Source organism: Toxorhynchites rutilus, chromosome 1 (assembly GCF_029784135.1).
Source record: "Toxorhynchites rutilus septentrionalis strain SRP chromosome 1, ASM2978413v1, whole genome shotgun sequence".
Taxonomy (NCBI): Eukaryota; Metazoa; Arthropoda; class Insecta; order Diptera; family Culicidae; genus Toxorhynchites; species Toxorhynchites rutilus.
Window position 1 is genome coordinate 44,665,069 of NC_073744.1, and position 16,161 is coordinate 44,681,229.

General features: G+C 36.6%; 1 protein-coding gene across 2 annotated transcripts in view; it reads left to right on the forward strand.

The window, feature by feature from the left end:
- Positions 1 to 4,608: 4,608 nt before the first annotated feature.
- The window catches only part of LOC129763845 (glutamate dehydrogenase, mitochondrial), a 33,200-nt gene continuing 21,647 nt past the window's right edge, over positions 4,609 to 16,161 (forward strand). For both annotated transcript variants that reach the window (XM_055762919.1, XM_055762920.1), the window contains exons 1-2: positions 4,609 to 4,852; positions 7,838 to 8,268. In XM_055762919.1, the coding sequence (XP_055618894.1) occupies positions 7,848 to 8,268 (421 nt within the window). In that variant the 5' untranslated portion in view covers positions 4,609 to 4,852; positions 7,838 to 7,847. The remainder of the gene's footprint in view (positions 4,853 to 7,837; positions 8,269 to 16,161) is intronic.

The following is a 16,161-nucleotide window of genomic DNA, read 5'->3' on the forward strand; positions in this document are numbered from 1 at the left end:
ACACCAATTATTCTACAAACTTCAAATAAATTTTATTTATTAGATACATCGATACATCAATCGCGTCCTGTCTCTAGTGCGGGTTCTTCGATTCTGCCCGTTTTCTCTCCACCTCTACACTACTCTATTTCTATCTATTCTTCTCCCAACTCTGATGCATATATCAAGACCCTACAAATGTCAAGGACACAGTTCCCTTCAGTTTCGTCCGCTAAAATACTCCGTTTTCGGGGGAAGTTCACATAGTGAGTAGCATGATCAAATTCTGACAACATCGAATCAAAACACTTGGTAAACATTTCAAAAGTTCCCATCTGCATTAATCCCTTGAGTTAATAACTTAGATGTGGAAACTCGTTTGTTGTGTTTGATAGTTTAGACAGTTTCCATTAAAATATGTGGCGAAAATACCATGCAATGGATTCAAATTTCCGAATGTCAGTTTGACAAAAATCAAAGGGGCTGTCCAAATACCACGTGGACAACTTTGAGGGGATAGGTATTACGAAAATGTCCATGCTTGTCCACGGTAAGGAGAGAAGGGGTATAGGTAATGTCCACGTAGACACTTAAAATGATTTTTGTTGATACATTCACATCTTTTCAAAAATAAATGAAATCTGTTCTGCATTTTCGTGAATTTTTCAAATGTCCTCACCATGAGAACTTCTTATTTATCAATAAAAGGTTAAAGTTAGGGTTAGCCTAGTAACACTGCTTATAACTTACTGTGCTCGGAGAAGATCCAACATCTCACCTGTCGATGTGGTTCAATATTTCTCATGCATACTTATCTGAACATAAATTTTATTTGTTTTATTTACTGTTAGCCAAGCAAAACGTAATATTTCACTCTGAAATGTGAGGCCGTTTATGCAAAATTATTTATCTGACATCGTATTCATCGTTCAGTGGCTCATTGCTTGAAGATTGTTTTGGAACAGAATTAAATTGGCGGTCTGCAAAACAAACTAGACGCCTCACTAAAATTTATAAGGAAATATTTTCAGCTCTCGCTGTGGATTGTAGATGCAAACGGTGCATACATGGCGACTTTGTGTAACGACTCACCGAAACTGTTTCAAATAATTTTCGCCCAACAGATCTCAAACCGAGGAATTGTCAATCATGCAGTAACTGATCAAAAAGACTAGCCACGTACAATGAGGAGGAAAACGATTTATCGTTTGAAAATACTACTTTAATTGCTTATCCAGGAAGTCAATGATAACCGAATGAAGCTTCTTTGGCAGTGATCGTGGCAATATGATCAGAGCTGACCTTCCGACGCCAGTTTCTGATCCTTGCCAAAATATTCTCTTGAAACAGAACCAAATGCTTGATGATTTTTTTTGGAACAGAATCAGATTGGTTCGCATGTCCTAAAACAGCTTCAAGCCGCACTACAATTAGCAAGAATTTTTTTTTAGATTTCTTTGATATTTCCGAAACATTTCGACCTTCTCGTTTAATTTTAAAACACAGATGAGTACCAGCGTACGGTAGAAATTTTGGACCTTAGATCTCGGATCTTGGGTTATTTTTTGACACAGCTCCTTGAATGAACATGAATATATAAATGTATTTAGTGCTTCGGGTTTGACCTAGTTATTTATTTTGATCTTCAAATATTTTCAAGTGCACCTAACGATGAATCATTCAAATTACCTGGGCTGCTGTGGGAGGTTCCAAAAAGGCAGTTTTTGGAAGGGAAAAACAAACAAATATATATGAGAAAAAATGTCTTAAAAATGGCATATTGGCGTGGAAATTTGTAAATCTAGAATTTCCCAAAAGTGTAAAAGAGCTCAAAATTTTTGTCTGAAATGAATGAAATCAAATAGAGATTCGTTAATTATTATATTTTATTGTAAGTGAACTAAAACTGTAAAACAATTTTTTTTTTTGCGGGTTTGAAAACAAAAATGTACCTCTTTAGGAAAAATGATATATTATGATTTAAGATTTTTGTTTTCAACCCTTTCGCTACGAGCGTCGTCTATAGACGACATTCGCGCGATGAGCTGTGTGTACGAGCGTCGTCTTTAGACGACATGAGAGTGATACTGTACATCGATCACACTAGCGCGATGTGCATACTTTTCGGCGCAGTGCTCCGTATAGCGGTGGCCAGGGTTGCCAAATTTGAAAAACTAAGGAAGAATGAAAATAAAAATCAGGATAAATCAGGATAGCTCATATTGGGTTGTCCGAAAAGTTAATGTCGATTTTTGGGAAAACAAAAACATCATTTTCGATCAAAGCATTATAATTTAATTTTATATCCATAGTTCTGTTTCACAATCTTTCGCCATCTTTCACACAGCTCAAATATTCTATCCTCACAGAACATGTTTGCTTCCTCGTCGAAAACTGCTGCGAGCCACACATGTGAGAAACAGGTTGCTTGATAGTAGCTCATAATACAGAATCCATTCCAATTCCCACCAGAAACAGAGTATATCTTCTTTCGGACGAAGACCTGATATGTAAAAGAATTAATAAGCATGGTATAAATCCTCGCATAAGCGGAAATCCTAGTGTTTCGCCTGACTTTTGGATCGTTTATATTTTTTCCGGAAAACCTACAGCATCATTACCGTCAATTGCAAAGAAATCAATATTCAAATTTTCACTGGATTCATCATTCATGCTTTTGAATGAATCTTTACTTAACAAATAAGGGAAGCATTTCAGCAGTGGAAGACTTATTGAATTTTTCCTAATTTTTATGATATTTAGTAGTGTCATAGATATATTTGACTGTGGATTTAAAATTTTTCTCATGAGTAATTTTACACTTTGAAACGTATTCCTACATTAATAACTCTGAGGATACATATACATACACATTATCCTCAGTAAAGCAATGTTGTTCCTCAAACTTAATTTCGTTGTAATTTCATTAATTCGTCAGACAATCTGGTTTCATGAAATTTTTTAGCACTGTTTTGGGAAGTCACGAAACAATTGAGGGTAGAGACAAAAAAAGTTAAACACAAAGTTTAACTTAATGTAAGATATATACAAGTACGAACCAGAGAACTCTCATGACAGAAAACATGCAAACCAGTATATTTATTACGAATAATGTAAAGAGTACAAAAAACAGGAAAAAACAGGATCATTTCAGAAAAATCAGGATAAATTGAGTGTTCGTCAGGATATCAGGGAGCGTGCTAAAAAGTCTGGGAAATCCTGAAAAATCAGGAAGCATGGCATCTCTGGCGGTGGCACTCCGGCGAAGCATACTTTCGTATTGAAAGGGTTAATATTGCCTGACGTCAATTCAGAGAAATAAAAAAAATGCATTCTCATCGTTACATCGAAATTTTCGTGCAATATTAGTGGAAAACAAAGGAATAGAAACCAACCGCGAATGCTTATAGAGTCAATTTTTCCACAAAATATTAATTTAATTGATTGTTTTTCCTCAAATCATTTGATTAATTTTGATTGTGGCATAATTCAATTGATTTCTTGATTTGTTTAACAAACAAAATGTCCACGTGGACAACAGAGGGAGGGGTAAACTAAATGTTCGCTGAGGGAGAGGGGGAGTATAAAATCGTGCTTTTTCTGTCCATGTGGTATGTGGACAGCCCCAAAGTATGTGTGTCATGCTACGATGGCACCTGTACAGCGATGTACACGTACAGCGCTAGTACAGTTGTATGTCTGTCCATGGTATAAAGTTGTATCCGGATTTTTGAGAAATAGACTCAATGCGAATGGGAAGTCCATAAGAAATTAAACAGAAGGGGAAAATTGGTGAGAACGTGAGAATATACATACTTCTTTCGTACATTTATATCTCTCTATATATAAAAATGTTCTGTTCGTTTGTGTACGCGTCAAAAACTCGAAAAGTGCGGAACCGATTGAGCTCAAAGTTGGACACAATATACAACCCACTGCAAGGAGTGTTGTAACGGCATATAACATTGGAAAATTTTAAGAAAAATGATTTTATATATGACCAGAGTGCGTATCTGAAATTGAGCTTCTAATTAAAATCGACTATTCAGCAATGAATATGTGTTCTATGTGATGGAAACATCTTTTTTCCACGTGTTTGACAAAATTATGAACTGAAACTGTGTTTCGAAGTGATTTAAAATTTATCGATTTCCCTCATCTATCTCCTATATACATAGAAATTTTCTGTTCGTTTGTGTGCGCGTAAAAACTCGAAAAGTACGAGACCGATTAAGCTCAAACTATGATACAATATACAAAACAACCAAACACATCTAGGATTGTTGTTACAACATAAAAAATGAAAAATTCAACTCAACCATGCAACCACAATGTGTCACAGTAAAGTGTGGCACATTGGGTACAGCAGTGTACAGCTAGTACTTGATAAAATAAAGGAAACAAAAAAAATGAAGGAACAAAAATGACAGCAGTTTTGTGTCGCAGTATTTTTGTTTTTAAAACGTACATAAAAAAACATGCAAAACGACTATAATTGAATGAAATTTCGGGATAAATCTGGACATGAATGACTATAAGCTACAAGTGATCTAATGAGCCATCCAGCCGGCAGCCCTGTCGATAGCACCGCGGTACAACTTTTTGCATAAAACCGCTTCACTCGGTCCATTCGCAGCCAAGTCCTTTCCCGAGCGGCGATCAACCTGGTTCTGCTATCGGAGCAGACTGCTACGAATCGTGAGAGAGCGGAGAGTGTGCGGACTTTTCTTCTACGCGGATATTGTTCTCGTTCTTGTGATTCATCATCATACCCTCCATATATTGTGCATTTTATTTCCTCGCCTTCACTCGGTTTAGTGCGCTGTAGCGATCGGAGTAAAAAGTGAAAGTGTGCAGTGCAGAAAACAGGAAGGTAGCGAAAAACCACTTGGAATAATCGAGCAAATTCCTTTCCCCCGGGGAACTGATTTGCGAAGCATATCTCTTTTTTTTCATAACTTTTTGTACTCGAGTGTCGCTCTTACACATAGATATTTTTTTTTTTTCCTAAACGCGCGTGCCTGTAATCGTCTTTTACAAAAAAGACTCAATTCTTCAGTCATCTGTTTTTTGTTCTTAATTCCTATCGATCGGCATGCGGAACGATGGGCGGTTTACAATCATTGTCCTCTTTAGCATTTCTTATCCACGTATCGTGTATCGAAAATAATTTCTGTTAATGTTGTTCCAATCGTATTTCTGATTAACTTTTACTAATAATTCATCCGCTGAGGCATCACCTTATTGTTTCCGAATCCTGGAACGTGATATAACACATTGATATATCTAACATTGATATTACGTAACGAATGGAAGGTATTTTGTGACACCAATTGTATTTTGCTTGTGGTTGTGATATTGTATCTTAATGTTGGATTAGAAAATACAATTCTATTTCGTTGAAAAAACTAAGCTACACTCTGTTCTTGTCCCTGTGGTGTCCTTCATTCTCGTATTTGACGGACCAAGCCTCACTTTTGATGTACCAATTTTGTGCGTGGATCTAGTATACAAGGAGGACAATATTAGTGGCCATCGCTTGATAAGAACCTCGAACTCTTGCCACAGCTACGATTACGGCCAAACCATTGCGATTATTACAGATGTAGTAAAAAACACGTAAATTTATTTATCTCGCATATTTCTTGGGCGATCCAAGCGGTAGATATACATCGGCGATGATGATTTCTGTCTTTTTATGAGCTCAGGAGTTCTTTTTGCGGTTTCAAAGTCATCAAACATCAAGTGCAATAGTATCGAAATACATGCCACGGGTATGAAACGCAAGAACTCCTTCTGCAACCCAAATTTTCAATATGATGCCAATGGAATATTCTGGTAATGTTTCGGAGTTTGGATATGTTTTTCCTAATCAGATCTACCTGTAATGTTTCATTGTTGATTTCAAACTTCAGTTTCAATAAAATGGCTAAATCTAAATACCGCTATGAGCCTCATAGTCCTTAACATCTTTTGTGAAAAAGGAGTACTCCCGGCGCAATTCGTCACACTTTCGTTCAGACATTTGAAAAAAAAATAACTTGTGATATCCAGACAAAACACAAAAACATCACCGTGGCCAGTGAAACAAAATATCTAAATGAAAATAGTTGAAGGATCTCGTGGAAGATTCAACTGCTACTCTTTATATTCGCACAAAACTTTGGTCTTCAATAAAAAGGTTTTACTCAAAAACATAATACACTGAAAATAATTCTGATTCTGCCACAAAATCGAATTTCTCGAGATAATCAGGACAAATGCTATATTGTGAAAAATAACTCAGGACGCCCCAAATAGATCTCAAAATCAGAACAAATGGTAACCCTATTAATTTGCGACCATTAGTTTGATCTATTGTAGTGCACTCCAGTTTGATATACATGCAGTGTCAGTTCGTCATATCACTCAGGGAACAAGTTATACAGCCCTATTCTGTATTCCGGCGGATTTCCATTTCGTTCGAAACCGTTAATTCGTGCGAGTTATAATTTTGCGTTCCTTATTTCGAACGTTATGCCCATTTAATGTTCGAAGAGTAACAGATCGAACGAAATACAGAATGGAATTTTATCAACTCGTTCGAAATATTTCGAATCGTTCGGAATACAGAATAGAACGCCCTTTCCAAGAATTAGCAGTTTTCGCCTAATTAGTGTATTACATTGACACAGTAAATGTTCTGAAGTTTCAGCTTCGAAATTGCAAGCTGATATTTGATATTTGTGTAGCTTTAGGCCACCACACAAGGGAAGCATCTGGGTGTCACAATTGCTGAGTAAATCCAGTGAATTATTATCAGTTTTAGTCCCCACTTTTTCTCGAATATACTACTACAAGTCCAGAGCGCAGTCAGGGCTTTAGATATTGCATACTTCAGTTGGTCGTTCCAATTTAGCTTTTGGTCAAGCATGACACCTAACTATTTGGTTCGTTTTGAACGCTCCTGTTATACACATTCCATTCTAAAAGATGGAATCTTATACTTTCTTTTTCTGGTAAATGGAATTATGACTGTTTTTAAAGGATTGGCACTAAGTCCCTCAAGTTGTACCATTTGTGCCAGTTGAGGGCTGTTTGCATTCTATTGGAAATAGTATACTCACATTTGTGCGTTTCTTAAATATCATATTATTAGGGAATCACCCAGCGTAGCTGTATCAATGCAAGAACGTCTTACCTCGAGCTCGTTGAAGGTGCAAAGTGAAGTCGAGGACCAACGGTTGATAAGCAACGGTTTATGCGGTGTCGGACTTTTACCCCGCCGTTATGTCGACACAGTTAACCGTACGCCTGCGGTGATTAATGTTTAGGACAACATATGTACATATCGGTGGGACTTTTATTGGGCATCGCACAACATTTACCCCTTACTAAAATGATAATGTCATCAGCAAAACCAATGGCTTCGTATCCTAAATTAGCTAGGTTATTAAGAATATCGTCGACAACAAGGACAGGTGAACATTTAGATCGAATCATAAGTAACATCGAATGCTAAGATGAGCCTATTGCTCTCAAGTTAAAACGATAAGTGAGAAAATATGCTATGCCTACTTGACAAACCGATATTTGGTGTGACGGTTAGAAATGGGTTTTTAAAATCTGTGTTAGAGATACGACTTCTGAAGGCGAACGAAGGGCGGGATGTTTTTTCAACTCTCACAATCGACTGTTGATCGCCATCGGTAATCATCAGGGAAAACATACTGAAAAATCTGGAACAAAAGTTACTTATGATTCGTCCCAAATTTACGCAAAGTAACGAACGAAAATTATATTAATAAGCAGACCAAGAAACACGTTAGATGGAATGAAACATCTCTTTTTTTTTCATTATATCTCAAACCATTGGCAGACGCGAAAAAATGTTCCATCTCAAAACGATCGCCAAGAGCGCTGCGCTCAAACAGGAGGTTTCCACCCTGGTAAAGGCTGTGACCGCCACCGCCAGTGTTACTCAACAGCCACACCGTAACTACTCCGAGCACCAGATTCCCGAGCGTCTGAAGAATGTAGCTACCGCACCGAATCCTCGTTTCTTCGACATGGTCGAGTACTTCTTCCATCGGGCCTGCCAAATTTGCGAGGAAAAGATGATCGAGGACATCAAGAGCCGTGTTTCGCTGGAGGAGAAACGCAAGAAGGTCAAGGGTATCCTGATGCTGATGCAGCCGTGCGATCACATTATCGAGATTGCCTTCCCGCTGCGTAGAGATTCGGGCGACTATGAAATGATCACTGGATACCGCGCCCAACACTGCACGCATCGTACCCCCACCAAGGGAGGTAAGTGAAAGCTTTTCTTCTATTCTTCAACTATTATATGTATGTAAAATATTATTTTGTGTTATGAATGGGAATAATATCTCAATTTGTGCAGCAATCTTCAACCTATAAACTGACGATGATACAATTCAGAACTGAAATAATGAATTCGTTATTTGTAGTTTGAAAAATATTGAAAAAAAATTGACGGAGTTAGAGATCCGAAACGTTTAATTTGGAATTTCATCAGTTCCTGAACTAACTTCAAAGATCTGGAAATCTGGGGTGACATTGCGCATTTCGAAACGAGTCACTCGTTTCGAGATAATTCAAACTCGAATCAAATCGATTTTAATATTTTGTATCTTTTTCGAATTATTATTTTCAGTGTACTAGATTTCGAGCAAAATTTGTCTCGAAGAGAATTGTCAAATTTTTGGGTTTGTAAACACGTAAACTTCACGGTTATTGTAAATATCAATGCCGAAAAACAAATTTGACATTATATTAGAATTGTGATTAAAAAGAAAAGATCGCGAAATGGTTTTTGACGATAGTGATAGTGAAGAAGAGAACAAGCTTATTCCACAGAGGCGAGAGTTGAGGGATAAAAGTGACTCTCTTTCGCTAAGTGAAAATGAGTAAGTTTGTCTTATATACGTTTCCGATATAAATGATAATAATTATTCTTTTGTTTCAAGCTTTCGGCAGTATATCAGTCTTAGTCGAGAAGCATTTCAAAATATTTCGGATACAACCATGTTCCAAACAACTTTCAGAAGCACTGCTACTCCTGCAGCTTTGAAATTAGCGGCCGTTTTGAATCTTCTGATTTCTGGCCGTACCAAATTAATGTAATGAAGGAGAAAACTTTACTTGGTAAGGCTCAACCAACAGTTTCATCAGTGTTCAATGAAATGATGCCACTTCTAGAAAGATGCTTATGCGAAAAATGGGTCGGATTGGCGAGACTTCGGTTTAAACTCAAATTATACTGCGATGCGTAGTAATGATTGACCCCATATTTCTCGCTGTGTCTTTGATCTGGGGATCATATAAATTAATAAATCGGGTAGAAATATAAAACAAATTTGTTATTCTCAACCTTTTAGCTGCAATTTTGAATACTTGAGCACATTCAGACTTTTCATTTTCCGTCTGATGCAATCTTTGGACGGTACCATGTCAAATCGAACCACATCATAATCTGCCATTCATTATCTCACTGCACGGCAGCTTTCGATTCATCTGCATACATGCTAGCCTTCTCTTTTGGCTCAATATTTTTTCTATTTCGTTTCATTCGTTTAGCTACATGCTCGACCCATTGATGTGTTTTAACCCTTTCACTACGGCAATGTGCTCCGTCGGAGTGCTACCGCTGCACGGAGCACTGCGCCAAAAAGTATGCATATCGCACTGGTGTGATCGATGTGCAGTATCACCATGATGTCTTCTAAACACGACGCTCGTACACGCAGCTAATCGCGCGGATGTCGTCTATAGACGACGCTCGTAACGAAGGGGTTAAAGAAGCAGCGATTCCCAAATACAGTATCAAACAAATGGGATGCTTCCGGTAGCAAACGAAATGATTTCTCAATGCATATGCTGCTTTATTTTCTGGTAATGTAGTCTTCACATAGATATGAAAATCAATTCGCGCGTAACGCCTTGAGTTTTTTGGAGCAATGAAAATTGGCTCATGTGGCCTCGGGGGTACGATCTGTCACGGAAACAATATCCAAAAATGTTTACAGTGAGAATACTGAACAGAAGCCAAACTGTAGTAAATTAGGAAACTTTGTGTTGCATACGTTGGGGTATTAAATTCGAAGTAAGAAGCTATCAGTCGTAGAAGCTATCAGTTGAAATCAAAATTATTAGGTTGTCCCATAAGTTTCTTCCGTATTTTTATAATTCGTTGGTTTATCATTTCGGATATTATTTGCGAATACGTCAAAATTTCATAAAGTAGAAAGTAAAAAGTTCCGGGGACTCTGAAAAGGTTTAATGGCTTGCGTGGTTTTGTAGAATCATTTCGAGAAGCAACGATTCTTTCTAGCCTTTGCGAGAACAATACACAATTTGTTTCTTTATATCAATGCACGCATTGCAGTATTTAACGAGATTCATCTTCCGTGCATCGCCATTCAACAACCATCAAACACGCGTATAACAGATGTACACAGTTGCAGCGATAAAAATGAAACATCGTGAGAATTACTGCTTATGAAAAATCGTTTCTACATTCTCGGTCGCAATTGCAATGCCAGATACACTTCAAGGGAAAATGTTCGCTAGCGTTCACTGCTCGAGGGGAAACATAGAGGAGATCAATACTCATACGCTAGCGACAACTTACTTACCATGCAAGGGTGAAGTTTACTCCGCAAATATTCTCTTTTCGCTATCCCCCTTCGTTGTTTCTATTATGGCGCCTGCATAAGTTGCCCGTTATTGACAGCTCTGTTCGGGAAAGCACACACATGACCAGAACAAATGTATGGGGAAATGGGAATGCTTCCAATTTTCATCAATTTAAACCATATACAGACTATGGGAGTGTAATGTATAGCATATCAAACAAATCTTAGAAAATTTCCAATTCGATTGGTATGCAAAAAATCCGTTCGCAGCAAAAATAGATATTAACGTTAACTTTATTTCATAAAAACGTGACCTGTTTTTTGATTTGGCTCCCTTTAAGTAAGACGTAGTCCTACGTCAAAAAGGGTGTAGTGTACTACAAGCTCTTTTACAAGTTAATACGATCAATGCTGACAATTAGTGCAAATAACTAGATCAATTGAAAACCATTACAGAAGAAAAACGAAAATTGACGAGCCAACGAGGCGTCGTTTCCCATCACGACAATGTAAGACCGCATGCGAAAATTATTACAATTTGATTGTAACGTTTTATCTCAACCTCCGTACTCCCCAGACGTTGCTCCATTCGATTATTAGTTATTCCTACTCTTAAAAACATCTCACCGTGCTAAACCTTTCAAATTCATAAACGAAAGAAAAAATTATATCCAGGTTAATGTCTAGTTTAATATTCTGCATAAAAGCTTTAACAATTTTGGAAAGAGTGCACAATGAGGCTTTCTGGGAGATGGAAGAAGACTATAGAACAGTCCGGATCATATATAACAGAGGTGGCCAAACTTTTGGGCATTACGGGCGACTAATCGTTCAATTGTTAGGCCGCGGTCTACCAACGTTGACTGTATCAAAAAGTCATTAGAAAAAGAATGTAGCACTGACAATAAAACAAAGTTTAAACCCTCCTGTACTCGCGCACGGTCCACCGACTATGCGTGTCTCTGTAATTTTGCTATTGTGTATTTTAAGCGTTATTTGTATTTATTCGAAGCAAAAAAAAATACACATACACTCAGTTTCGCATTAGAGGCGATTTCGACCTGTAATTCTACAAACCCAACGCAATGTAAAACACAAGTTAAAACAACAAAATCATTGAAAATCTAACAAATAATTAGAAAAGTTTGCAAAATATATAATCTAGGTTGAAAACACTCCTAAAAAATTATCGTGTTGTAAAAATTGGTACAAATGATGTTTATAAAAATGTCTAATTAGAAGATCAAATATCCAATTATTCGTGTCGCATTACAGGTCTGTCCAATTGGCTAGATGTCCTGTTAGATGCGAATCACTGTACAATTATATGAAAAAACTCCAGAAAATATTTTTTCTTCAACTTCATTCTGTTTCAATAGTATTTATCCTCAATCTGTTAGACCGAGACGTTGAGAGGGATAAATATTCAATGGAAAATTATTCTATATAATAAAATAAATGATAAGTAATATTTTATTTCTGCAAAGTTTCATCAATATTATCGATATTATCGTTGATATTTTTTTAAATTGTTATTTATGAACATACAAAGCATTTATCTATATAAATAAAAATGGAAGGTCAAATGGGTTGGTAAGCGGAGGAAGGAATGGTCCGATTCAAGCTGTCTTTATTTTGCTGTATTCGTTTCTTTTCGTACATCAATATAGCGGAGAAGAAAATCGGAACATTTTCGTAAAACTCTAAAGGAAAGTCGGAAAATAGAATTCCCATATGTTCTAGAATTACATCATGATAAGCGTTGTTAGTCCATTCGATGTTTGCGCTATCTTTGTTCGAAATTGGAATTGGTTTTTATATTGTTGTATTCGTTTCTGCCCGCACATCAATTTCATGTGATGGTCAAAAATTTCGAAAAGGTTTGAGAGAAAGTTAAAAAAAAAACATCAATTCAGATGTGTCCTACAATGACATCGTTGTTAGTCGAATTGGATTTCACTTTTTTTTTTGCGGAATTAAGCTTCGTGTTCCGTTGATGTGAGGAGAAAATGGCAATAGAATCCCACATTCAATTTTCTTTTCTGTATCAAACATCTATTCTATGTAACGAAGAAACATGTTATTTGCAAGCGAATCTTGAGAATCTTGAGCTATAATTGCGGCAGAAAATAAATTTATATTATAATGACGAGTTAAAGGAAAATTATAATAAAAAAATGTAAAGGGCTAATTGAAAGATCAATCAATGGCGAGTTCTGCGATTGAGCCCACGAACGTTCGCTTAGTAAGAAGACATGAATGAATGTATTCATATCAAAGAATCAATTTTGGGCCAGCTTGTTTTCCATTAAAATACACCCAAGATGATTATCATATTCCTCAATTAACTAGAAGTATAAGAACTATCTATTGAAAATATGAACCCCTATTATATTAAAAAAGTCGAACGGTTAAATCGATCCCTATAACTATCACACCGGGGGTCCTCCCGTGGCCGAGTAGTTAGCGTCAAACCTAACATGCCGGGGGTTCGGATTCGATTCCCGTTCTGGTCAGGGGAATTTTTCATCAAAGAAATTTCCTCCGTCTTGCACTGTGGTCACGCGTATTCTAGAGCTAGTCACTCAGAACGCATTCAAGGCGTGTCATTTGGCATAGAAATCTCAACTAAGTACTAATGAAAATGACGCAAGTAATACTACGTTGAGACGGCGAAATTCCTCTAGGAACGTTAGTGCCATTTAAGAAGAACTATCACATCGAAGAAATTTTCGTATTTTGTAAATCGATAGAATCTCATCGAATCGAGTTCTTTTTCGAACGTCAACAAATTGCATATTTTGAAATGTTGCCGAAATGTTTTTTGAAGCAAAACATAAGGAATGCCACAAGCAAACCAAACAACTCGAAAAATTATGCCGACAGCTCTCGCCCGACTGCATCTATAACAGCAAAATATATCTAACAAGAAAAAATCTGTTTAATTAGAATTACATAATATGGCCCAATATTTAATTTTAGAAATTTTTAATTGAATAAAATCTGTACAACTAATTCACATTGCTTATCATAGTTCCAAAATTAAAGTTACAATATTCCATTAAAACTCGCATTCGCAGTCTTCAAAGGCAAAGTTTTGTTCAAAAATTAAATTTTTATTGATTCTCGAAACCTTCTGCTGAATGCTTCCAGCATTTTGAATTGGTCATTGAACTAATGATATGCCTGGAGAAAACACGACAATGTTTTGCTTTGATACGAGTTATGGTCGAACAATAGGATGTGTTGATTTTAAACAACTAACAATTTGAAAGAACTTATTAAAACGGAAACTTTAATGACGAAATATCTACTCTTACATCTAATATGTTTTATTGATGTTGGTATAAACACCTTATAAAATGATCACGGCAAAAGGTGGGGGGATATTTAATCCATTGCGTTTGGAGGAGACACTATCCTGGACCAGCTGGTGGGCGCCTAGGAATACCTACGCGGGCGACCGGTAGACCGCGGACCACCGATTGTCCATACCCTGATATATAACATAATAAATCCACCTTAAACAACAAGTATCGTGTATTTATTTCGTAACAAAATGGGGAAGAAATTTATGGGACATCCTAATGTTATACGTTTCCCTTCTCGTTTGTAGATCTATAGCATGATTTCAATACATCCACCTGGAACTACATAAACATGGACAACTTTAAAGGGACTGTGATTAAAATTTCGGTTTTTTTCATGGGAAATAATTTTTGCAAAATTAAGAAAAAAGAATAATTCGTTTCAAAAATATGTGAACATAAACAACATAGTTCGGCTTGTTAATGTAATTGAAAATTTAAAAACCGATGTTTCATTCATTCGCTAATATTTCAAACTATAGTTTCATGTTCATAGATTATTGACACGAAATTAATGGCGAGGTGTGGACACTTGCTATGGAACTAAAAAAAACCGATTAGGGGACCAAATGCACAAATACATTTCGTCTTCATATTTGAAAATGCATCCAAACTAAGGTACTGTTGAAGAGCTTGTTTTCTCCTCATAAAACGTAGAAAACGTTAGAATGAGAAATTTTCTAAAAATATGTCTCTCCAACCAGCAAGCAGTCGCTAGGTTCGCCTCGCAAATCTACGTAGACAAGTTATTTTTATATAGTATTCAAAGTGTATATGTACACAGTATTATCACGACTAACGCGAGACGATCAAAACAAACAAAAACGCACAGAAGAGAGGCCTGTCTGTTAAATAGTTGCCGAGCAGATGATTCGCGCCTCATCGGTCAACAACATATTGGCAGGATCTATTAGATTGGATGACGCGCTCAATTTTATTGCCTTTCGGTAATGAAGCTAATCACTCTCGGAAACTGTGTTCACTATACAGTGCTATAAGTTATATGTTATCCGAATCAGGTGATCAATTTTCGATTGTGCTCTAATTTTTCAACATCGAGCGTCATGTTTATCACTCATCTGAACCTTACGTTAGCTTCGATGGCCTCGTTCAAGTTTTATTGGTATCAGAGGCCACCGAATGTTCATCTACATCATAGATAGGTCTTATTCATGGTGTCAATGACGACACACTTTTATGATTAGGAATCCAATTAAAAGTATTTAGAACTCCGGAACAAAAAAATCGCTTTTCCTGAAATCTAAAATCCACCGAATGACGTTATTGAACCTACCAACGGTAGGTATTTGACAAGATTATTAACAACATAGAAGGATGGTGCTAATCGGAAAGAGTTTTAATACATTGGCTTGAGCAGACGATGCTGTCGAAGAAACAGATAGCAGGTAGACAACGTGAAGCGATAAATGATTGTCGCTTATAATCGCAATCATACTTGATAAGCCAATGTACGAGCCTATGAATCAAAATCGTGTTACCATGTGTTACCACAGTTGTGTGCTCGAGAGCAATTTATTCTTGAACGAGCACCACCGACTATCTTATCTGGTTTTGGGACACCGGTGCATGGCCGTTAAATTGTGCTTATGGTTGGTTACTGTTTACCAAGATATCATTGTTCCAGTGGACAGACAATCACATGATGCGTTTGCTGTGTCCTTGCAATAATTGTCTTTTTTTTGCGTTCATCAATGTTCTGAATCTAGCTTCCCACTTAGTGGAGAGGTGAGGTGACATTTCATATGGTTCAACATTTATACAGCCGTTCCATGGCAAACCGATATAGTGGTTCTCAGATTTTCGTCAAAAGTGGAAATTGTGAAAAGTGGAAAATGGTACTTTATCGCAAAACATTAGACCCATTTTTCTTATTTTTTCATTAGGGTGCCCATTTCAATTTTAGGGTGGTCCAAAAAAAATTTTTTTTTCACTTTTTCCCAAAAATGTCTTTTTTCAAAAACTTTTGAATCACTGAACAGATTTGGATTCTAGATGCATAGGTCTAGCCTAGTCAACGAAGAACAAAGACTTAAAACATGTTAGATTTGCAAAATAATAACTTAAAAACGAAAAAAATAGCATCAAGATATGTTATGTAAAAAATCCTTAGCTTTTCATGAAAAATATAAAAAAAAATATAGCGCCCTCCATCTTTA